The 26779-nt window shown below is 34.8% G+C and overlaps 1 protein-coding gene across 5 annotated transcripts in view; it reads left to right on the forward strand.

The window, feature by feature from the left end:
* Positions 1-26779, forward strand: part of LOC143237197 (uncharacterized) — a 234949-nt gene that overhangs the window by 166548 nt on the left and 41622 nt on the right. For all 5 annotated transcript variants that reach the window (XM_076476179.1, XM_076476181.1, XM_076476182.1 and 2 more), the window contains one exon: positions 9789-10002. In XM_076476179.1, the coding sequence (XP_076332294.1) occupies positions 9789-10002 (214 nt within the window). The remainder of the gene's footprint in view (positions 1-9788; positions 10003-26779) is intronic.

The raw sequence follows: 26779 nt of genomic DNA on the forward strand, positions 1-26779 counted from the left end.
TTTCTTCAAAATATCGTCTGTTCCTTTTGTCAGTTTTTTTTTTCAGCTGATTCAGTCACATCTTGTTTTTGTCCTTTTCTGCTGTTGGTCTTACTCTAATAAATTACACGTCAGAGATGTTACTGCTACCGAAGTTAACTTCACGCTGAATTTTTCCTCAGCAGTGACTTTTCTCTCTCCTGCTATTTTCTGTCTGTCTGCTGTTTCTTGCTTATCTCATACCATTTATCTTTATTACTAAATCGTCTGCTCGCTATATTCTTTACATCACTGTTTGTTTTTGTATTTTTTTTTCTCAAAGCTATACGAGGGCTATTTGCGCCAGCCGCCCCTAATTTTGCAGTGTAAGACTAGAGGAAAGGCAGCTAGTCATCAATACCCACCGCCAACACTTGGGCTACTCTTTTACCAACGAATCATGGGATTGATCGTAACGTTGTAACTCCCTTATGCCGGGCCGTTACATTAATGATTTACAAACACAACTTCAAATAACTTATATTAAAAACTAAACAACCATACAATATTCATTCACAAAATAAATTAAATAATATGTACGCGAAACAGTCTTATTTGATATTAGCCATCCCTATATTTACCTCCGTTTTTTAACGTTTTTTCTTTACTTCTTTGCTTGTTCTTTTTAATGTGGTGTTTCAACAGACACAAGAGTGTATTTATAGCCAAGTTCTAAATGCAATGTGATTCAAACTATAATATTTATTGTTTATCTATTGTTGGTTGATAATTCCTGTTTCACCATAAAATGAAGAGCTCGTTTTTGCGGCTATAGATCGCGAACCATGAAACCTCGAATTCACTGTGCTATCACGCTAAACTCTACCTCCATGTGGCTCATAAACAAAGACATGATAGTAAACAATTTATCTTGTGTACTTCATTAATATCGACAAATGTGATAAAAATCAACAGACTTCAAAACGGTTTCCAATTATGAAAATTTTCTCGCACTTTCTTGCCATCATATAATTGATATTTCATCTCTGGTTAAAATGTTGAATAAAACATTTCATTGCCAAGAGAAGATGAAATGTTATTCACTAATTTAAAAACAAAACATTCGTAATGAAAACGACCGACTACTGGTTTTATTATTAGAGGTGATTGAAACTGGATTCGCTTACAGTGTTCAGCTTGATATATTCTGATGACTGGTGTAGTGAGACAGATTAGAAGTAATCTATGGCCAGGGTATATTGCTGCTACCTGATGGCTGGTGTAGTGAGACAGATTAGAAGTACTCTATGGCCAGGGTATATTGTGTGTACCTAATGACTGGTGTAGTGAGACAGATTAGAAGTACTCTATGGCCAGGGTATATTGTGTGTACCTAATGACTGGTGTAGTGAGACAGATTAGAAGTACTCTATTGCCAGGGTATATTGCTGCTACCTGATGGCTGGTGTAGTGAGACAGATTAGAAGTACTCTATGGCCAGGATATATTGCTACTATCTGATGACTGGTGTAGTCAGAATGTTTAACAGTTCCTTTTTATTTAGTGTTAATCTCTGGTATAAATATAATACTCGTATTTTCAGATGGAATAACATTGCTAGTATTTAAGAACAACTTAGGTTTAGTGGTCAATCATTAGGCTTGATTACCTTTACTCTCATACAATGTATTTAAACTTATTACATTTGTAAGACTAAACATCTAGGTTTAGTCTATAACATTAAATAATGACAACAACATACTAACGACAAATGAACTGACTGGTACAACCACTGAGTAAGTACAGTGTTCAACAACCACAAAAAAGGTGTTTCTAGCTTTTGATTTAATTACGTTTTGTTATCCCTATAACGTTACCTGCTTGTCTAATCTGACGTGATGCTCTTTTCATTAATAACAGTACATGTATTAGGTACAGCGTTTCGATTTTCTGGGTTACGTTCTGAATATTTTAATCTTTCAAGTATCCAGAGATTCATGACTATATAACAACATCCAAGTCAACATTCTTTCAGAAAGTTGAAATATATTCAATTTTAATTTCAAATCATTAAAGTAAAAGACGAATATTGTTCATATGTTGAGTTTCTCAGATATTTGTTAATAATGTTTCCAGACTGAGAACGATGAATCTGCATATATATTACTTCATTTCTCCGTGTTGTACGTCTTTTGTTACATTTCTCTATGGAAGGCTAGTTCTTATAATTTTGATATCGAATATTTGTTGCATTTGTTATCGAATGTCCATCCTTTGGGTTTTATTCTTTTTATAAGCGTTACGTTAATACCCATGTCCTTCCTGACGACAGGTAAGCCTCGTGTGGTTAAACGTTTTACCCTAAACGACTACTTATTAATATAATAGATGCTGTTAAAGGACTTTAATTGTACATAACACTTGTTTTCCCACTAATATTCACATTATAACAATTTTCGGTCTCGGGAGAAAAGTGATTCATGAGGTTAAAATCCACTAATTCATTTTGTGTGGGTGTGTAAACAAAGAAGTGATAATAGTTTCGTTTCTTTAGTAAAATTAATAACTTTTCTAGTGCCCGTCTTTAACATACTCTTATAAATGGACTGATAACTGAAATTTTGTACGAGTAAAACTAGGCTACTAAAACACTTTGTTTGTATGCTGTTAAACACATAGCAACTCAGGGGACTGTTTGTGCTCTACCCACCACAAGAGTATAAACCCAGTTTTTAGCGCTCTAAGTTTATAGACTTACCATTGACCTACTCGGGGGACACTAAAAACGCACGATGAAAAAAATTTTAATTGTAATTCTGTTCACTATAACGTTCTGAGTGTAGTACTTACACTTCATAATTAACATCGAGCGCCATCAGATTTTTTCTAATTAATTTTATTTTTAGTAGTTGCCTACTTTATTTTCCGAAGTAATCCAACCCAGATCACTTCTTCGGGTAATTTATTTCTCCAGTTTGTCAAAGGGAAAGCTTCAGCCAATCTACTTGGTTTCACTTGAGTGAGCCCGTGGAGAGCGACAATGTCAAGCATTTGTTACGTAAATCGTCCTCTCCCACCGAGGACTAGAACGAAATGACTTCATTAGTAGTTCGTAGGACAGTAAAAAAAATGACTTTTCGTCTGACCTTAAAAAGGCGGTTCTAGGTGGTGTCGGAAGGCTTTGAAGTTTGTAAGGGGTTAGGAAGAGTTCTCAGCGTGAGGTATAAAGTCTGTAACGTACAAGTTGGATGGACCAGTAAAGCAATAACAGGAATGTCCAGAAGAAGATGTATTGCAAAGAACAAAAAATCCTTGTAGTTCGTTCTTTTCTCTCTACCTGCTATTCCCAGCCTTATAGATAATGAAGCAACTGAAGTTTATGCACAATTAGAAAAAAATAAATTCTTTTGAAACGATGTTAACCAAACACTGGATCAAAAATAAATAAATGATGGAATTATTTCACCCACACTTGAAGTGAACTTTCTGGTTATTTTGTTTCACACTGCAAATAAAACTAGTAGTTGTTTTTCTTTAATTTCACACCAGAAGTTTGTTCTGTTCTTGAATTTTGCGCAAATCTACACGAGGGCTATCTGTGCTAGCCGTCGATAATTTAGTAGTCCAAGACCAGAGGGAAGGAAGCTAGTCATCACCGCCAACTCTTGGGCTACTCTTTTACCAACGAATAGTGGGATTGACCGTAACATTATAACTCCTCCACGGCTGAAAAGACGAGCATGTTTGGTGCGACGGGGATTGGAACCCGTGACCCTCAAATTATGAGTTAAACGCCTGAACACATCTGGCCATGCAGGGCCTCACACTAGAAGTAACGTTTGTGGTTCTTTAATTTCGCATTGCAAATGAAAATCGTGGTTGTTTCATAAAATTAGGGTTAACATGACATGAGAAAGTAATAAATTATCCAACTTTTTGAATAAAAGTTGGACTTAAACGCTTTTGATATTTTCCTTCTATCACAACTTTGTTCTTTTCTACTTGTTTAAAAGTAACACTAATAATTGTCCGTTATTCAGTTATTCTTAACTAAACATCTAGATTATATCGTTCCAAGAGAGCGACAATGTTTATCTAACCTGTCGCATCTGAAATATGGCGTGCCAGTGATTCCTGCGAATTGCCACATAAACCAAAAGTGTAACTCAGAAAAATCTGTGTATTCAACAGAGTGCCGACATTGTAATTCTTTGTCATATACCGCGGTTACCTTGATCCATATCAGTCAGACGTCACAGCGTGACTGCTTTATTTAATAATGAGTGTTGAATTTTTTATACCCTTATTTTGTTTAATTTGTAGTTAATTTACAGTTATTTTTATCTAATTCTTCATTACTAAAACCGTGAACAACAACGATAATATGAACGTTTTTAATATTATTGTTTGTTTTAAGCGCAAAGTTTCTCAGTAGACTATATCAGCTGTCCCCACTGCATAGATCAAACCCCGAATTTCAGCAATATAAGCCCTCAAACTTACTCCTAAACTACTTTGAGGCGTATAGTGACATAGTTGGGTCTGAACTATAAAATAATATCAGAACGGAAATTTTTGTATTTCTGTAAATGTTACTGAGATTTGGACTTCATTAGGCGAAATCTACGATTTTTACAAATTTCTATGAGCTGTCAGGTTAATGTGGCCAAATTAAATATCTGAGGATTCTAAGTTCACATCCTGATGACTCAGAAACGAGCTTACACATTTTGGTGCTGTGAGTGCTCTATAAGAGTGACAGTCAAATCTCATTAATCGATCAGATACGAGTAGGAGCTACTACTAATTAACTACCTTCAGTCTGTTCTATCAGTCGATTATTAAGGATGAATAGGCACTGATAGCCCATGTGTAGCTCTGCGCGAAATTTCTAAAAACAGACTAATAATATATAAAACAGTGGGCTGTCAATTTCACAAATGTGAGTGGTATGTTTTGTTTTTTTTCCCATATGGACGATGTGCATCATTGATAAACGTTGTTCTCAAGTAATAAATGTTTATTACTATAATAACGACTTAATGTTCAACACCGTCGTTTCCTTCGTCATCTAGCCAGGTGGTTAAGGCACTCGACTTGTAATTCGAGGGTCGAGGGTTCGAATCGCCGTCACACCAAACATACTTGTCCTTTCAGCCGTGAGAGCGTTTAAAGTGACGGTTCATTCCACTATTCTTTGGTAAAAGAGTAGCCCAAGAGTTGGCAGTGGGTGGTTATGACTTGCTACAAATTTAGGGACGACTAGCGCAGATAGCCTTCGTGTAGCTTTGCGCGAAATTCAAACCAAACCTTTGTCATCTAGACCTCTTTTAATAAATATGCTTCCTTCGCCCCTGCTTTTTTTTTTTAGTGAAAGCGCGAGTTAAAGTGACGAGATGTAACACACGGATACACATTAGAATGTTGTGTGTTGTGGTAGTTATTATTTTCATTAATAAAAAATATACACAAACGCTAATTTTAAATTATTGCACTATTAACTTTAAGAATTGATTCCCACCCAAGAGATAATTTGCGCGCCCTTGAGGAGGCTGTTCCCCACATTAGTGGACATTGAAGTTCACAACAAGGGTCATCGGTACCGTCTTTCTGTTACTTGTTTGATTAAAGACTTTATACGAGCTTTTGCACACATGTGGCGCATTACCAAAATAACACTTGTGGTAATATAACTCTTCGTTAGCACGTGGGTGACGAATATGCTCACTGTGAATAAATATTTACACAAGAATGCGATAGGTGGCGAGCGCAAAGTGGATAAACATCTAGTCCTGCTAAACAACTCTAAACGAGTTAACCACACAAGTAGCTCAACAAACATGTTTATATATATAAATCTCCTATAACGTAGAAAAGGTCTAGCACTCTGAGTATATTTTTATCGGGTAGATTTTAAAACATCATTTAAAAAAAACACCCAAAACCCTCAAATTCCATCCCCAGTCGTAACGCGTTTTCCCATTCAGCTCTTTGAAATATGGCACGCTGTGAAATGTAAAATGTCCTTTGTTTTGTAACTGAGAAATTATAAATAGTGTAAAATGTAGATCTTTATCTACTTAATGAAAAACAGAGCAGTATTAATTCACTATATACAAGGAAATATAATGACTTGAAACAGAAACTTGGAAAAAGGAAATGATTGTACAGTTTGTGTCTTTAACTCTTTCCAGTGTCATCTTTAGAGACTTCTGTATGTTTGTTTTTATTAGACTAGGTGTAGAAAAAAGTTGAATTAATTAACTTTCCACTTAATTAACGTCAGGATCTTAAGTTTATTATCTTAATTAAAGGGAATAATTCTTCATTTCGGAGAACATTTTACCTACTTTAATTTATCTTTCAAATTCAATTTAAAATACGTGTGGACTTTAAAATAACACACATTTATTATTCAAGTTTTTTTCTTGAACGTACTATGATCACCCATTGTGAAGAAAAAAATCGAGAACTGATGTGGCAAAATTTACATTTACTACTATACTAGATGTACTCATTAGACATCTTATTGGTTAACATAATTTTAATTTTATACATCAAGTTTTAGCCAGTTTTATTTATTTTATTTATTAAGAGTGTAAAAGGTTTTCACAGCACCAGGCAAAATCTTGCCTGACGTAAACGTAGTTATACCAAAAATGAAAACACGTCATCATTAAGCATGAACGTAATGTTTCTCCTTTCTTCGTATGGCCCGGTATGGCCAGGAGTGGGTTAAGGCACTCGACTCGTAATCCGAGGGTCGCGTGTTCGAATCCCGGTCGTACCAAACATGCCCGCCCTTTCAGCTGTGGGGGCGTTATAATGTGACGGTCAATCCCACTATTTGTTGGTAAAAGAGTAGCCCATAAGTTGGCGGTGGGTTGTGATGACTAGCTGCCTTCCCTCTAGTTTTACACTGTTAAATTAGGGACGGCTAGCGTAAATAACCCTCATGTAGCTTTGCGCGAAATTCAAAAACAATCATTCATATGATTTTGTGATCGGTTGTTTGATATTCATTGATATTTTGAAAGTGTGTAGTTTGTTTATTTCAGTTACACCGAGAAAACGTTTGATCTTTCTTTTTAGTGACACGAGCTATAAGAGTAATATTTTCACAACTGTGTATAAATGTCACTTTAGCTTATTTATAGTTTGTCACACCGGTGTAATCCGTTGTGTTTGAAAATACTATTACAGCCTGGATATAGTTGATGTGTATCGCATGTGTAACGAATGCTCGGTGAATGAATTCCACTGTAGCCACGATATAATTTATATCACTCAGTTGTGTAAACCTCTGTTTATGAATATCGCTATAGCCTTATTGCAGTTTATACAGCACTTGTGTAATCCTCTGTTTATGAATATCGCTATAGTCTTATTACAGTTTATACAGCACCTGTGTAATCCTCTGTTTATGAATATCGCTGTAGCCTTATTACAGTTTATACAGCACTTGTGTAATCCTCTGTTTATGAATATCGCTATAGCCTTATTGCAGTTTATACAGCACTTGTGTAATCCTCTGTTTATGAATATCGCTATAGCCTTATTACAGTTTATACAGCACTTGTGTAATCCTCTGTTTATGAATATCGCTGTAGCCTTATTACAGTTTATACAGCACTGTTTATGAATATCGTAGCCTTATTACAGTTTATACAGCACTTGTGTAATCCTCTGTTTATGAATATCGCTATAGCCTTATTGCAGTTTATACAGCACTTGTGTAATCCTCTGTTTATGAATATCGCTGTAGCCTTATTACAGTTTATACAGCACTTGTGTAATCCTCTGTTTATGAATATCGCTATAGCCTTATTACAGTTTATACAGCACTTGTGTAATCCTCTGTTTATGAATATCGCTGTAGTCTTATTACAGTTTGTACAGCACTTATACTGATATCTCTATAGGAATTACTCAGACATCTACTAATTCAAGCCGATTCTCAGAAGGATTCTTTGCAACGAGGACATGGCCTCTTGGTTCAAATCCCGTCACTAAATATGCTTGTTCTTTCAGCTGTGGAGCGTTATAATGTGAAGGTCAATCTCACTTTTCGTTGGTAAAAGAGTAGTTTGATTAGAATTGGCCGTAGGTTGCGTTGACTGATTGCTTCTCCTCTAATCTGTCGCTTCTAAATAGCCCTCGAGTAGCTTTGCATGAAATTCTAAAAACAAACAGATAAATCATTATACTGATAAGTCTTAAAAAAAATCTGACATTTTTTAGTCCAAGCACATATTCAGAAGGGTTCATCCCAATGGCACACCGAAAAATACAAAATAACAAAGTGATGTGTCGAAAGAGTTTGTTTTTTTAACCTGGAAAAAACACACAAAAAAGACGTTTTCATAATAACACTTAATTTTGGATTCATTAAAACGTACATTACCAATTAAAAGATAAAGATAAATGGTTTGCCGTTCTTCACACCAATCTAAGCATCTGTAATAAATTTTGTATTTATTAGACTATTTGATATGGCAAAGTAAGTTAAATAGCAACTATTGGAAGATATATATATTTATTAATTTTAGTGAAAATAAAAGCATTTTGATAAAGTAAAATCATAAGAAAGAACTGTGTTAAAAACAGCAAATCCAAACACCTGATTAATTATATTAGTTTGTTATAACTTTTAAAACAAGCCGAAACAAAAACAAATTAAACAAAAAACGCCGAATCAACTGAAAAGATCCCAGGATACAAGCTACAATGTGGAATTATAAAATGTACCCTAAGTTTTGGAGGTGAAGTAGGACCCTCATTGCGGTGGGGATACACCGTCTATTAGTCTTAACCTCCATTCGCTAGTCTCACATGAAATATAAAGAAAAGCTATATATATAGAAATTAAGAGAACGAGATGTGAGTGCTCAAGCCCACAACATCCCACATCTAGCGAATGGAGGGTAAGGCTGATAAACGGTGTGTCCCCACCCTAATTTGGGTCCTATTTCCCCAGTCACCTCCAAAACCTAGGGTACATTTTATAATCTCACATTGCAGCTTATACCCTAGGATATTTTAAATTGATGCAGTGTTTCTTGTTAAATTTGTTTTTGAGTTATAACAAACACATATATACACGCACATACATTTAGTTCTCTTCTGTAGTTAATATATCAGCGTTTTGCAAATATTGGCAATAAGTATTGATCGGTTATCAGCAGATCAATAATTTTTTCTCTGTATATCTCCAGTTGATTTTTTAAAATAGAAACTGGTAGCATGTAATATATTCAAACAATATTTAAAAAAGGAAGAAAGAAAATGAGTTCATTTGTTTATCGAACGTTAGAGGGAGCCGGATATATCAACAAATAAGCCAATTGGAAGCGGAAGAAGTAACAGTGATATATTCCATCAAACTCATCACATAGCCTTGTTCGATTACTTTGCATTTCCTGAACGTATTATATTTGCCCTTTGATAGCTTGGCTGCTACTGAATGGATTAGACGTAATATACATGAAAGACGAAGAAGATGTATACTCCGTTCACTTTTTACATTGACGGGTATTATACCCCCTCACATTCTAAAAGCACTAGTTTTGTGTTACAGTACGTGTCTTTACAAAACATTCACCACCAGGTCTTCATTCTCTCCGTTTTCGAAACCAAAGTAAAGTCTCAGCTTTTCTCCAAAGTCTTTTCTTTCGTACTGATGTCTAAGTAGTTGTTAACTACATGGATACATTGCATTTACAAGTAGTTAAAGTATTAGGACTTCGTATTGAAATATATTTTATTCAAAAGAAAGATTTAAGAAAATTGTTCTGAACGTGTTTCTTTTTCTTTTTTTCTATCTTCCACAGAAAGGTTTGTAAGAACTGTAAGTGTCCCAGAGAGGATCATGGCGGCGCAATGACATCTGCCAATATGGCGGAAACTGAACGTATCGCTCATAAGATGGCGCTGCCATTTGGCAGTAGCAATGATGCACAACAACGTCATTCTCAATCTGATGACGACAGCGGCTGTGCATTGGAGGAGTATACCTGGGTACCCTCGGGTTTAAAACCAGAACAGGTAAGGCAAATATTTGGCATTGAAAAATAGTAAAGTCATCAGAAATATTTCTTAGTATAAAATGAGCGTTTTGCTGTGATATGATAATTAACCTACCTGTGATTACACATTAGTATTAAACCTAGTTTATTTTTTAACACTGTATTCTGTAACAAGTACATTAGGGATAAAAATGAAATAGAAACCCGATAAACCGAGCGCTTTTGAAAGCTGGATCTTTCTTCATCAGGGGCAAACTGGTAGAGGCCTAAATATACAGGGTGTTCGGAAAGTCACTGTGCACTTATATTTATTAACAGACGAAACTGCGCAATGATTTTCCGAACACCCTGTAGATTGCAGTGTTAAAAATATAATAGGTCTAATACTAATGTATAGTAACAAATAGGACCTTTTGTTATTAGTATGAATGTTTTAGTGCAAGTTAATGTGGTGTCGTCATTTTTGTGGATAGAAATTAAAACAAATACTTTGTTAAACATTTAACACGTGATTGGTAAATTTTTAATTATTGAACATAAATCATTTCAAAAAGTAAGTGTATTGAAACATATGTTTCATTCATTTACCGAAGTAATTTTTATTTAAAAAATATTCGATGCCGTTTTTTTTTTTATGTAACACCTCAACTGCTATAAAGAGTTAATCACCCTTTGTTATGGTTTCTGTGTGGTATTTAAGTAGAATGTTGTATGGCAGACGCCATTCATAGCGACGTATGTGTGTGTTTTTCGGTATGGCGAATTACTGAGTATCCTATAATCCAATACAGCTACAAATAGACTAGTGTCTGTAAGAATGTATACTACAGCTCTTTATAAGAAATCATATTCATACAAGGGGACTGGTAAGTGACGTAAAGCCAAAGAACGCAACATTTCAAAAGAGGCTATTTTCATTGTTGTCCATAAAAGCGAGAAAATTATATACAGCGGTACCTTGATGCCTCCTAAATAACATCTCTGTCCAGTCCGGAGCAACGCCCTCACCCGTGTGTTTAAAAAACGAACTCTCCAACTTTAACAAACCATTACCATGAAACCGAAATTATATTCTGTCGTTATAATAAACAAGAATCTGAAGAAGGCTTACAAGTCAAAGTTCACAGTTTCCAGCCACGCAATAAAATCAACATCTGTTATCATCTAGATTATCAAAAGAATTATAAACATGGTTATCTTGTTCTACCACGTACTTCCAAAATCCTTCGATGGCTTTTGTGACTTTTGGTGTGTAAAAGTGGTTTTGGAAGCTATTGTCCCCGTACTTTGTATTATGTGTTACTGTATTTATAGCAAAGCTACTAGGGGTGTTACAAAGTTTTTGACTGTGTTTCTATAAATTTATTATCTATATTACTAACATTGTCTTATTTAAGTACTTCATATTTATCAATTTTTTTTCCAGTTTCTCAGGTTTGATGGCAACTGGCAAGGAAAGTAAAACAAGAAACAAAATAGACAATATTTTATATGTAATGTAGTATTCAACTCTTGTCTTCCTTTATCGAAATTCTCCCGATGGGACAACGATAAGTCTATAAGCTTATAACATTAACATCTAGTGTTCGATTCTTCGTGGTGAGCACAGCAAATAGCCCAATATGGCTTTACTTTAAGACAAAAACAAACCAACGTTATAAATACTCGTGTTTTCTCTTGTCTTCTAGTGACACAGTAGTATGTCTGCGGACTTGCAACGCTAAAAAGCGGGTTTCGATACCCGTGGTGGATAGAACACAGATAACCCATTGTGTAGTTTTGTGGTTAATTCAAAACAACAACTTTTATTGAATCATTAATTTTTACCAAAAATACTCTATTATAAATTCTGATTATTTTTGTACAAAAGACTTATAATGTTAGCTAAAAGCTTGCCAAATTTTATAAAGATACATAGATTGTATCGTATCGGACAATTTATCGATACAAACGACTTCTTCATACGACACTCGCCTCGCTTTTAAAAACCACTAAGGATAACTTACCACTGGTCGGTCAGTAATATTCTACCATCCACCATCAACGCTAAGGGATTATCTGTCACTTTTATAACGCACCCAAAGCTTAAAGTATAATATTTTGTCGTATCAAACAGATTCGAACCTAGCTGGTCTCTGAAATCCAGCCTTTATTATAAGACCAACTAACGCCCTTATTTCCATGAAGATGAAAGTCTTTGGAATGTTTTTCAAGATGTTTGATCCAACACTGAACTTGTCATACTTTTAACAATGATATTTGCGATGTCGGACAATAGTGAGCGATCGTGGTCATCGGGTCAAACACAATAAACAGTGGAGGAAGTCGTTTGAAGGGCATTTCAAAGACTTGGAGCATCTTTCTAGTACATCATAATTTAATCCTTGGTACTAACATCATGGAAGAATTGGTTTTGGTTGAAATATTTGGAGGTTCGCATGAAAATGTAAGTGATCTGATTTATAACCCATACGAAACATCTAGTAAATGTTACGATTTCGCTACTCGCCAATTCGAAAATACTAAAGACCTAATCTTAAAACTCAATTACACCCCCCCCGCCTTTTAAATTAATATGGTTTCTTTCTTTTGAAAGAGTGAGTTAAGAAATTTAATATTCGGTTGCGCATTAAAATTATACATGTGTTGCAATAATCATTTATTAATTTCATTAATTAAATGTATTAATTAAAACTTAATTTTGATTTAATGCACTGACTCTACTCTAATCACTAGTCCCCCCCCGAAATAGAATTTTAGATTCGAAGTTGCAAAGTTCTGTTGCTTTAATTGTTGTGTACAAATTATTTTCTGTGACGTTCCCTTACAACTGATACTTTAATGATGGCTTCGAAGGTTATCTAAGCGGCTTTTAACAATCACAGCACAAGTACGTCAAGGTGGGTGTGACTTCTTTCTGGATATACAGAAAGCAGCCCACCTTCGTTATTACTGTCACGTGCTTGATTCATCTTGGATTATAGTTGACAGTTTGATTCCCTTGCTGAGATGGGGATGCATGTAGTAAGTAGACTGGTATTCATATATGTTCTGGTTTTTACACCTGCCGAATACTAAAGCAAGTTTATCTTCTCAAAAAGAAAAAAAGCGCCGCCTAATTTTTTTCATTTTTTTCAAAATATTCTTCTGCAAGATAACGTTGACATTACTTCAGTGGGTGACACTCTTTACGTCATATCTTATATGATAAATGCTAACACTCACAAAATTCGTGATACTGATGTCACGACTGTTAGATTCCACTGAAAACCTGCATGGCCATTACATGTTTAACATTATGATGAACTGCAAAACAAATGTATAAAAACTACTTAAAGAGTACTAAGTAATTAATATTACTTAAAACTATACAATCGAGACTTAAAAAAAACCGGTAAGACTAACTACATCAGTTAAGCCTAATTGTGTTAACTACGCTTTAGAAAAACCGTTTTAGGTTTGCTTATACAAAAAAAAAAAAAACAACAGCAAACTATACGTAATGAAACCTAACTGTAAAGTTTTTCTTTTTTAAATAACATTTATCAAGCCATTTTCAGCGTTTATGATACTTCGTTCATTTTTGTATTTGTTTGTGTGCGTAATTTATAACCAGACTTATCGTTGGTTTAAAAACTAACTGATCTGAAACTACCTGAAGTTATCTGATTGTTTATAGATCGCAAGTAACTTGACTTTTTATCCGTAGTTTCCATGTTAAGTCAGTTTAATCATAGTCGTAAAATCTGTTGAAAGGCACCTAAATCTAACGAGCTGCTTGACTATTAAGAAAACAACAACAACATTGAGCCCTTATTATAAAATATTTAGTGAAAATAATTACATTTTGATGAAATTAAATAGTAAAATAAGTTTTCGTTTCGTCTTGTTTTGGAGTTAAAATGAATGATATATACATATAAAACAAAACTACATTAAAATAGAAGAGTTCGGATTTCACAGGATAAAACATTAGACAAAAATTCGTATTCCAAGTGAACGAATAGTACTGGAATTTCATGCCAGTTTCTTTACTGTTGAGTAATAACTGCTAAAGATGATAATTTGTTTTCTGTGTTTTCATATCGTATGAAATTCGTGATTAGCAGTCAAGTGCCTTGAAAACATTTCATTTCGATACGTGTGAAATAGTATTGTTTATATTTCCATTCCAATATTAAATACACTGGAAATTAAGATACTTTTACGTATATCTGATATTTAATATATTGATAATCTTTTACTATTTTTTTTAGTATAATTGCACAAAAGAATTTTAAGAAAATGGATAATTTTCTTGGTTTTATATTTCTGGCTCACTCGCGTGCTTACCGCTTCTTCCCCGCGCCAGGAATAACGAGAAGGCAAGGGCATTTATCATGAACAAAGGTTGTGTTCTAAGGGTAGTTCGACATTTCCAAGTCATTTTCCGTCTGCAACATATTATTACTGAGAAAGCGAACGAAAAAAGAAGGATCTTCGGTACGCCTTTCTGTCTTTTACCACACGAGGCATATAGAGAGAGGTCTTCTCGGTTTCAACACCCTCGGGGCCGTTTTCAGGGGGTGGGAGATGTGTAATCAATCCTAGTCTTGGAATGTACTCCCTCCCTCCGTCTCACTGTTACCGTCGAAGATGGTCCCCGAATAAATTCAAATTACAGGTTCGAACCACGTTTGTTATAGGCCTAACTGCAGTTGAGATATTTTTACTTGCATATTTATAGAAGTTACCGAGAATTACGCTGTTTTTCCCCACAAAACGAGATGATCCATGTAAATCATGATTATAGCTTTAACAAAAGTCTTTTTTGTTTGGATTTACGATATCATTAACGAACTCAAAGGTATTTAAAAAACAAGATGAAGTACTCGCGTTTTTCAAGTGTTTGAACGTATAATAACAGCTTGTATGAAGATTTTACGTATATCTGGGATATATAAAAAATGAATAAAACAATAAAGTCTGTAAATTCTGTTACGTTTAAAACTAAATTTTACATTCAAAATACGTTTTTCTTTCTTGTAAGATATTGAAAATCTAGTTCACTCCACTATCTGCTGTAGATAATACAGAAAACCATTATTTTGTACGGTATTTTGAGTATCTTGAGTATACATAAGCAGTGTTTCTGAATTTCTGGTCCTCTGACTGTTGGCGGTTCGCTAGCTGGTCGAAAATACAGGTCACTGACACGAGGCCATATGACTGGTAGGTGGTACGGAAGGGCTTTTGCTCTGCCGAAGTGGTCTGCGGATGACAATGTTTTAGAATCACTGGGCAGGTTCAGGTTCTGACTGTGAGTCTGTGAGTTTATGGTTCGTAGCCTGTTGGTGTAAAGACGTGCTCGGCACTTCGGAGCAGTGGGTGCATTCTAAGAATGGCAGTGAAATCCCACTATTTGGCAGAACAGAAGTCAGAGTGGGTGTTGTGGTCTGGTCTATCAGTTTCAAATTAGAAACGTAGACAGCTCTTTGGCTCCGTGCGAGAATTCTGAAACGAACAGGCAGATTACATTTTGAGATGCATTTAACGTGTTTTACAGTGTAGTTATGTTTCACAACCTTTACAAAAGGAACAAAGAGCACTTTTTTCAAGGCCAGGTCTGGTCAGGTGGTTAAGGCTTTCGTCTCGTAATCTGAGGGTCATGGGTTCGAATCCCCGTCTCACCAAACATGCTCGCCCTTTCAACCGTGGGAGCGTTATAATGTAATGGTCAATCCCACTATTCATTGGTAAAATAGTAGCCCAAGAGTTGGCAGTGGGTGGTGATGACTAGCTGCCTTCCCTCTAGTCTTGTATTGCAAAATTAAAGACGGCTAGCGCAAATAGCCCGCAAATCGTGTTGCTTTGCGCGAAATTCAGAAACAAGCAAATACTTTTTTGAAACATCTGTCACATCACTAAGATCGCTACGCAGTTCATTCTAGCAGCGCAACAAAGTTTATTAGTTACGTATAGAAGATACAGTACCTTGAAACGACAGAAATTAAATAAGTTCAATTTTAAGTGTTTGTGAGTCAACTAGGTGTTGTTTGTTTTGCATTAGCACGAAGCTACTTTAGGGTTACCTGCGTTAGCCGTCCATAATTTGGAATTGCTACCAGGGCTATTCTTGTCCAGCGAACAGTAAAATTGACCGTCGCGTTATAATATCCCCACTTTTGAGAGATCGAACATGTTCGATCATAGGATTCGAACCCGTGACCTGCACATTCCACGTGAGCCACCTAATCATAAGGCCATGCCATGGCTCAATTACGTAAAATCAAGATCAAATAAAATTATGTTTAAGCCTAATATACCTCTAAGAATAAGCTATAAATGTGAGTCAATAAAAAAAAAACTGAAAATAAATAGTGTACTTGAACAGTAGCTGTTCTTTGTATTTTAGGTTAATTATATGTAATTATCAATTTGCCCTTGGACAAGATTTAATAGAAAATACAAGCGAGATGACTGTAACTAAGACTCGTTCGTTTGTAAATATTAGAATAGAGAACCAATTAGATTTTAACAAGCTTTTTATTATGTGTCTTTTTCTCATCATGATGCGTCGAGATGTTGGAGCACCCATAAAACAAATACATTCTGTAAGTTTAATGTACTACGTTTTGAGGTGTCATGTTCGAGCGCTTATGATGATAAATAGTCAGAATCGAGGCATGGGATCACTCTATGAAGATCAACCATGTTTCTTAAAAATCATGCCTTCCAATTAATTCAACTAAACATGCGATAGTTTATCTTCACACTTTTCCAGTATAAGTATCAGTACCTTCGCTCAAAAAAATATTTTTAAGATGTAGATTGTACGACCGAAATATTCTGCCATTGTGCATTGTTTTGTTACGATGACCTCGAACAAGGAAAGAACGTCTGGTTAAAGAAAATGATGAGGCTTTCAAGAACTAGACTAGAACTTAACAATAACCAGATGCCAGGCCATGTCCAGGTGGTTAAGATGTTCAACTCGTAATCTGAGGGTCGCAGGTTCGAATCCCCGCTACACTAGATGTGCTCGCCCTTTCAGCCGTGGGGCGTTATAATGTTACGGTCAATCTCACTATTAGTTGGTAAAATAGTAGTCCAAGAGTTGGTAATGACTAGCTGCCTTCACTCCAATCTTACACTGCTAAATTAGGGACGGCTAGCGCAGATAGCCGTCGCGTAGCTTTGCGCGAAATTCAGAAACAAACAATAAGTTGTTCAGACTCTACAATTAAAGTTTTCTGTAAGCTTTATTTTGTCTTTCTCCATTCCTGTTTTACTTTATTGTGGTACGGTACAGAGTACCAGCCTTGATATTCTGATGCAAATGGTACACTGGTACTACGAATGTATTTGTAAACTCCTTCAAAAATCCTAATTTAACTACTATTTAAATAGATGATCTAAACCGGATATACTCGCATCTTGGAGTTGTTGTTTTTTTAATGTGTATTTTTCCACCAGACCAAAGATAATCATCTTTGTGTGATTATAATGATAATATGTTAACAAGAATTAACTGTTCTTCACTTTTACAAGTTTGTTTTGTTAATTCGTAAGTAAGCGCAAAGCTACATAATGGGTTCTCTATGCTCTGCTGATCATGGGTATCGAAACCCAGATTCTAGCTCTGTTATTCCGCATACATACCATTGTGCCGCTGGGGGGCATTTGCAAGTGATAAGTATACAAGATCTAGATTTCCATGTCTTGTTTATTGTTTTTAAGAAAGGACTAAAGCTTAGATTCAAAATACGTTATACATGGATTGCCGTTCAGATGATCAATGAAACCCCGAGTTTTATTTTAAGAAATTTTCAGAAGATACGAATACTCCGCGCATTAGTTGTGTAACACTAAATTTTACGTAGAACATACTTTTTATCTCGTACTAATAATCTGTTTATTGTCAAAAATATACTTTTTACGACATAGTAACAATCATCTTTATTCCAAAAAAACAAAACATACTTCTTATGGTCTAGTAATAAGTTGACGTTATTTGCAAGAATCGTACTTGTTATGGTGTAATAATAAGTTGACGTTATTTGCAAGAATCGTACATTTTATGGTGTAGTAATAAGTTGACGTTATTTGCAAGAATCGTACTTCTTATGGTGTAATAATAAGTTGACGTTATTTGCAAGATCGTACTTTTAATAGCTCGTTACTGATTCATCATTTTTGTCCAAAACATTTTTCTTGATGCATAGTAACAATCTATCTTTATTGTCAAACTGTTCAAGGCTTAAGGAACTTTTTCAGTATTAAAAAAAGTGCTATTAAACTGAAGAATGCATTCCAGATCACAGAAATACCGTCATTCTAAAATAAGACCACCTCCAGCGATAATGTGTTACATTACATTTTCTTAACGTATTGTACTGTTTAACCTTTGAACATAACTAATATTTTCTAGCTTAGAGAGTTTTTGTTACATAAAGTGCTCAGTTTTTTATTTGCTTTAGGATTTCCATCTAGCATCAACACAGTTGTCACTATTATCAACGAACTTGTTTTATTGTACGGCTTTCATTTTCGTTTGGTTCAACTTGTATTTTGTACAATATATGTGAACACGCTTGTATATTCAGTTACTAACGAAGATCGTGGCATAACAGAAAACTTCAAAGTTGTGGTGGACAGAAATGTCTTTAACCATCACCTTGTATTGGTTACTGCACTACTGGACACCAGTGTTATTTTATCGAATCCATGAATGCTACGTATTAGAATTTCAAATAGCCTGAAACTGATTTAAATTGTAATTTAGCTCTTTTACAACAATATTGTTACACACAGTTTCTTTTTGTTAATACAAATACATTTTAATATACAAACAATAATACAATTTCAATAATGGTTCTTACAAATAATGATTTCTCTACAAACGTTTTACACACAAACAATAACGAGTTTTCTGTCTGGACTGTAACTGTATCTTATTGAGGGTTCACGATAAGAAAATTACTTCTGAATTGATATAAGTACAATTCGCTTAACATGGAGCTAGGTAGCGTCGTTTTACACCGATGAAATTGCATAATGTTTTCGTACAAATATTAATGTCCGATATTAATCAACTGAAGTTAAATGGTTTGTAATGTTCGAAACCTATAAACGTTCCTGCTCAGCATATCTGAATTTTCCAATTAATAATTTTTAATCACAGCTATAGTTTCTGAGGTTTATTGTATACCAACTATAGCAAATAAATAACATATACCGTCTTTTGGCGCGTCGAGTTGATTACATTTATAGGCGTGAGGAAGGTTTCTAGAAATTTCACCCTTCACAACAATATAGACTAGTGTTCACGAACACACATTAATTGTTGATTCCTACACTCGAGAATCTTCCACAATCTTGGTGAATAGGCGGGACGTTTGTAATACAAACTTAACAGTATAAACTACGCATGTTTTTTAAATGTAAATTTAACCTAAACAAACATCAGTATTGAAATAGATGTATATTAGTAACTCCGTCACAATGACACAGCGTTCGAAGCTAGCGCAATTTGTGCATGAAGGTATGAAGGATGTCTGATGTAAAGTGATTGTTTCTAGGCTGAGGAATATGTAAGCTAACGTTTGAACATCTCGTTCTCTTGTAATCTTATTAAAATTACTTGATTTCATTATTTAATCTACAGTGATAACTCTATTGGTATTTCAAGATACAACCTTGCTGTGAACGGCGAAAAACAATATTATTCAAAATACCATTAAGTGTTTCTGGTTAAATCCTTAAAACGCTTTAAAAACAGTGTGATATATATTAAGATTTGTTAGCAATAAAAGTGCAGACAGCTTTTAGCTCCGGGCGTCAGTAACGATAGGTTTTAGCTTTTGTAGCTTTTGAAACAAAGATGAAAACTAAAATATAGGTGTCGTTTCTCCGCAACTTTTCGGGATCACTTGTGTGGGTGGCTCACGATATCTCTCAGTATCGGTCATTCGTGGAGTCGGTTACGCAGCGAACTTCCTTGTTTGTTCTAAACCATTAGAATGAAAATTTTTATCCGCGAGATTTTTAAGCCTATAGCTTCAGGTATTTTTATACGCTTTCAAAATTAATTTTCAGCAATGTTATTGAGAAGACAGTTGGGGAGGGTTATAAGACTTTCTTCGAACATTGTAAGAGATATGTGTAGAAAATCGTAAAGGACATGATAGACTAGAAGAAAGGCAGTTGGTGAACAGCACTCACCACTAACACATGGGCTACTTTAATCGAATAGCGATGTCTGATCATCGCTCTTATAACACACTCATGGCTTCAGATTGCGGAGCCCGTTTCTGTGGTAACACGAAGAAAACCATGGACCCTCTGATACACAGTCCGGCACTCTAACCACCAGTCCATGCCTAGCCCTTTTGTTGATTGTACGTTTTATATAGAAATAAAGAAATAACCTGTTGAAATTATCTTAATTCAATGCATAGCTTTAGTGTTACAACGAAACTCTGCGAGGTTAAATTGCTTATAATATATACAAGTATTCTAAAGGTCTTGACAAACCTAAGCAATTTTACAATTTTGACACTAGGTTGACTAAACACGTTTGTTTTGTTCTACGTTTTGGTAATTTCGATTTAGAAACAGTACACATTTTGATTCATACGACCAGCTGATTGTTTGTAAATGTGGTCACTTGAATAACAAAGAATCCTAAATCTATACCTTGCTGGTCTAGAAGCATCTATTTCATTGATATTAAACTGAAAAAAAATCTATAAAATGCTAAACTAACGAGTCGTGGTATAAATAAATAAATAAAATAGCACTAATAGAATAGGTTACTACTTGTCGAACTTCTACCAAGATGGTAATACTTTTCTGAATATCTGTCCCTGGATGTTGTTCCAGTGACAGCTGTTTAATTTATTATACGTGTTAAAGTAGCTGACAGATTAAACGCTACCATTCCATAAAACAAAATCTTGAAACGCTTGTCTCAGTACAACTCTTGTTTTTATACAAGTATTGGATAAAAAGTACACTCGCAGGTCACCTTAGAGGTCTGCTAACTTTGCACCTGCTTATTTCGCAAGAATGTTCCTGGAAAAACTGTATGAAATTAAGCATAGCAATCACCAAATCGTTCCTCTAGTGGGAGTTTTAATTATTACTTTCTCGGTCGCCTATAATTGGAGAGTTAGGACGAACCTTGCCAAGTGAGTGAGTTGATATATTTGGAAACCGCCTGTAGGCTAATTTCGCTGTAAATACTCTGTCGTGCCTATAATTCCTTTTTTTGTAGTTTCAACAATCATTTAAAGCCTCACTCAGGTCATTGCTTTACTGATTTCGAATTACAGTGTACGCTTAAAACGCGCCATATTTTCGTATACTCGAACCTTCGATTATGTGTATATCATTTTCTTCCACTTTAATGGCTAGTGTGTAATCTGTTACAATTTAGCTTTATCTAGTCTTCAAAGACAACTGACGACCTTGGTGACGTTAAAATGATCCTTAAAAAACATTATTTTTCCCAGATTATAACGCTCTTTTGCTTTTCCAGTTGATGACTTCCCCGGGGGAGCTGATTCAGGGTTTCTGTCAGAGAATAACAAACCAGATTTTCTAGTTTTCATTTCAAATCAAGTTTCTGTGAGATACTTACGTTCCACGTGATGTCAAAGAGACCATTAAAACCCAAAAACAAAAACGAGATAAAATGTTTGAAATAAATCTTTTGAGTTGAAATGTCTAATGTCAAAATGATCCAATAAGAAGAACAAAAAGACCTTCACAAATTTATTCGTTTGAATAAACTTTGATTAAAGTTGCGCGAACACAAAGACCGTCCTAGGGAATCGAACCTTGGTGTTTAACGCTATAAGGCCTCCAGTTCACTGCTGAACCTTCGGTGGCGTCACGAAATTAAAAAAGCTACACGAGGACTATTTGCACTAGCTGTCCCTAATTTAGCAGTGTAAGATTATAGAGGGAAGGCAGCTATCCATCACCACCCAACGCCAACTCTTGGGCTACTCTTTTACCAACGAATAGTGTGATTGACTGTCATATTATAACGCCCCATGGCTGAAAGGGAGAGCATGTTTTGGTGCGACGGGGATTCGAATCCGTGATCCTCAGATTACGAGTCGAGTGCCTTAACCATCCAGCCATGCCGGGCCATATGGTAACTTGTAATTCACCAATTTGTAGAATGAAGTACCAAATGCAAATTTGAAAACATTAGAACTGATGATTTTTTAATTTTTTTCGTGTGTGTAAAATTTACGAATTGCGCAAAACTAATATTGCAAAAAAAAAAATTGTTATTCTAATTTATTTTATTTATTTGCCTTGAATAACAGTAACTAAAATTCGGGATTAACTGCTCGTAAAAACATGCTAAAAAATTTAACCCACACATAAAAAAATCTCTCGCAGAACGATACAAAATCATGTTGATTTTAGTTTTCGATTTTCTATGGGACCAAACTTTTATTGTTGCCGTTCTGCCGAGTTGGCGCCATTGTTAAAAATAAGTATGGGTTTATTACAAAGGAACAAACACAAGCTTCAATTCGGCAAACTCAGTGTCATAAAACATAAAAGATGGCCACTATTCTCATCTTTTAATTTCGTAATCTAGCTCACGCTATATACTCATCTGTACTTATCTGGTTTTTTGTATGTTTTTTCATGCGCTTTTCTTCTTATATAACGCTAATGGATTATAGTAAAATGATTTAAATCACGTGACAAAGAAATAATAGCGGGATGAACATATTCGAAATTTGAAATGCTTTTTTTATATACATCAGACTTTCTATGAAGAAGAATCATATTAAAAACTTTCATTTTATTATTTTCTTTATTATTATTAATTGTACATGTTCGTGTTAGTAAGACAATAACAGACGACAAAAAAACAAACCTAAACCGCTTCAGATAAACTGATGACTCCGTTCGACTTGCTTTTTGCATCGGAAATCTCGTGATATTAATATAACATACAAAGGTAGAGATCTGTAGCTTACTTTCTCCTTTTAAGTATTTTTCTCCAAGAGTAACAGATTAATTTCTATTTAAGCTATTCAATAGGTAAAACAAAGAGTATAACACATATTTAAGCCTTGTTTTTTTTCAGGCATTTTCGTTTCTCGACTTTCCTATTCGATTTAATTTTTGCACAATCCAGGAGAATTTTCTGTCCATAGTACAGTATATATTTTTCACTATGTTTAGATGTGTAAAGAGTAGTGAACAGTGTGCAGTGTGATAATGAAGTTTACTTCTAACAACAACAAAAAGCAGATTTTCTCACGAAACGTCCCTCAGTGTCACAATGGTAAGCTTAAGGAATTATAAGGCGTCCCTCGGAGGGACGGCGGTAAGTTTTCGGATTTACAGTGGAAAAATCAGAGGTTCGATTCCCCTCGATGGACACGATAGATATCCCGATGTGGCTTTGCTACAAGGAAAAAAAACGCTTAAGTTTTTAATTCTGGGTCTGATTCCTACAGTGGTTACGCCTCAAATAGGCTCTTTTGAAGCTTTGCATTTAGAACCAGACATCTACAGTCAGTAATTAAAAGTGCTGTTACACTTGGAGTTTTATTGTTTTTTGCCGACGTCTAGAAATGTTGTATTCGTTGCAAATCGTATATCGAAATATGAAATTATTTTGTTACGTTAAAGTTATAGAGAAGTGTTTTAGTTTAATGGCTACAAAAAAGGGATTACATTATCTGCCAAATATGAAACCCTGTTACATATAATTTTTAATTCGCTTACTGAAAAGCATGGAAAACAAATAATAAATAGTAATGTGAGCGCTTGCTACTAGACGGCACTACTCTCATTTTATGCACAAACTTCATATTGTACGGACTTTTAGAAAAAGTTACAATTATTGATTGAAAATATTAAAACGGGAAACAACTCAATGAAAATTGTTTTCTGTACATGTTTAATTTTTCGGCTTTATTAAACATTTCAATACCAAAAAATACTGAGAAAATATCTTCAACTTGTGCTTTAAATATTAAAGTAATATTGTGTAGGTTTTTCTTCGTAAACTTCAAGTTCAAAATAAGATTAATGAGGAGCATGTAAGTAGTTTAACTCCTTCTATTCACACCTCTATTTGTTACTATTTTCGTAACAGAGATTCATACGCACCCCTCAGTATTTTAGCGTGTATAATCTTATAGCACTAAAAATCGGGTTTTCGATACCAGTGGTGGGTAACAGCACAAATAGCCCATTGTGTGTTGCCTTGTGCTTAACAGTAAACAAAAGACATGAATGATCTGTGATTATAGCTATGAACCACTGGATTTAAACTGGATTGGCAGCATTCACTGGATTTAAACTGATTGATCTTTTATAATTCCCAGTTTCTGTATGTTGTTTATGTTGTTTTTCGCCTAGCTACGGATTTTGTACTCTTAATGCAATATATGTAGTTTATATTGGTGCCACTAAAAGAATTACTTATGTCCTAGTATATTTTGTTATATCATTGAAATTCTTCGAAACTCGACGGTAATTTATACCTTGTAAAATAAAACATACTTTTGTTTTATCTTTTTAAAACAAGAAACCTTTATCAGCTAGCATTTTTCGTTAAATTTACCACGATATTTTCATAATTATTATTTTTTCCTGTTATCTGTTTGTACGTTTTTGGTGTTGTAAGACTTTTCTCTCAAACCATTGCATTTTGATTACGTTTCAGTTGTTGATAATTGTATCCATAGCATTTTTCTGTACCCCCAGGAAACACAACTGATCCAAAATACTTTTTTTTTTTACCGTAAGCACCTAGTTTTAATAGTATCACATTGGTTTATAAAAAATACATCTGGGACGTTTATTCATTTTTTGTTTTCTGTTAATTCTAGTTTACGATTTCATTCTACTCGTGCGTCTGTGTGACGTTTTAATGTCGTCACTTCTGTGTATGACGTTTTATGTCGTCAACACCTAGTGGATTTCATTCATCTTTTCATTGCTCTACAATCTGTATGTTCTCATCTGGTGTAAATGGAAAAACCCAAAATGGAAAACTAAAGTTTCATGTAACGATGCTATTTCGCATCTGTTCTTTAAGTTCCCGTTTTGTTTCCAAAACTTTCATTATAAAATTGAATTTCATATAATTGTCTGTGTATATGTTTCAGAAATTTGGCACTAAAGTACATAAACGGCTCTTTGGGCATGGCTGACCCAAAATTTGAAGTACTAAACCGGTCGTCAGCACCACCTGTTGAGCTGCTCTTGTATGACAGAATAATGTATGGAGTACGTACTGCCTTGGAGTAGGAAGTGCACTTTTTGCAGCAACGAATCAATAAATTCGCAGAGTCTCGTGTATTATATAGATATAAATATATATAAAAACGTCAAGTTGTTAACAGTGATTTACAGTATCAAACGAGTGGTTAATATTTTCTTCAGTCTCCCTGTGGAATTTCTTATAACATTCCTAATACTAATAACTTTAATCGGTATATTATGTTCATATGCATATACGAAAGGGTGCTTCGCACATTGTTATAAGGTTGTTCGAGAATCCTTGCTACCTGTGCTTAGCATGATGGTCATGGTTACGTACTACTTAGTGCTCAACACTACGATGCCCAATGTAACAAGGTCCTGCAAAAGACAGCGACGTCAATCGTAAAGAGTATCTTGCAAACATTTCTACAGACCTTGTACTGTACTCGGATCTTGTTGGCTTCCAATTCCAACCGCGATTGATTTGATAGCTTCGTTTGTTTGTGTGGAATCTTGCGAAAAGCCATTAGGGGACCATCTGTGCGAGACACCACTTGGTCGCGTATTAAATGGTGCAGTATTTTTACTAGAATTATTCGAACACTTGCAGTATACTCTTTTTTCTTGTTTGCTTTTAAAAACAAGCAATTTTCATCTAATATATTTTTACGAAATTATCGTTGATATCCACCTAAACACCGTCCAGTTGAACGAAAAAAGCATTCTCTTCTAGGCCATTCACTGACCTGTTAGCCATGTAAGTATTAAGTAATGTAATACTCAACAGTTAAGTCTCTTTGTGATAAAGAAAAGTAAAAATTTGTCCCCTAATGGTCGTTTTTATTATCACATTTGATGGCCTGGTCCAGGCCTCAGATTATTCTCCTTTGTCTCGAAATCGTCCCCAGGAATGTGTGTGATTGTCTTGGATAACAACTTGTTCGTTACAATGGCAGTTGGCGGTTTCCCTTTCGCTGTTGTTAGAAGACATTGTATAACCAATACGTTTGAATACTGTTGTTTGATTAAGTTTTGTTCTTTTCTACTCATAGTAAAGGGCTGTGCTCAAACAGCCCTCGTGTAGTTCTACGAATAAGTTATAAACAATAATCAACAACATCCACCGCTAATTCTTGGAACACTATTGTCTGATCGAATAGTGGGATCTTGTCATCCCAGTAGCTCACTGAATTCATTTTTCAAACCATGTTTTTGTCTTAAACATCTTAATATGTAGTGTGTGTGTAAAGTACTGCTTTCCACCTCACTCTTGTGAATACTAAACGTCTTTTGTAACTTATGTGTAGAGCTGAAACATATCCTTAAATCATCGTTATTTATTATTAACGACGCTGTCTTCTCAGCTGCACTTACTATGATTTGTGATCCTTTATTAGACTTATCTATATAAAAAATAAGACATTTTTATTTAGGATATTATAGTTTCAAAACATTGTGGGCTGAGATAAAATACACATTTGCTGATATTTCAACTAACGTGCACCTTCCATATTTTTTAAGCGTGGTGTTCATATTGACGAATTTAACTTTGTGATAAT

Source organism: Tachypleus tridentatus, chromosome 13, assembly GCF_004210375.1.
Source record: "Tachypleus tridentatus isolate NWPU-2018 chromosome 13, ASM421037v1, whole genome shotgun sequence".
Lineage (NCBI taxonomy): Eukaryota > Metazoa > Arthropoda > Merostomata > Xiphosura > Limulidae > Tachypleus > Tachypleus tridentatus.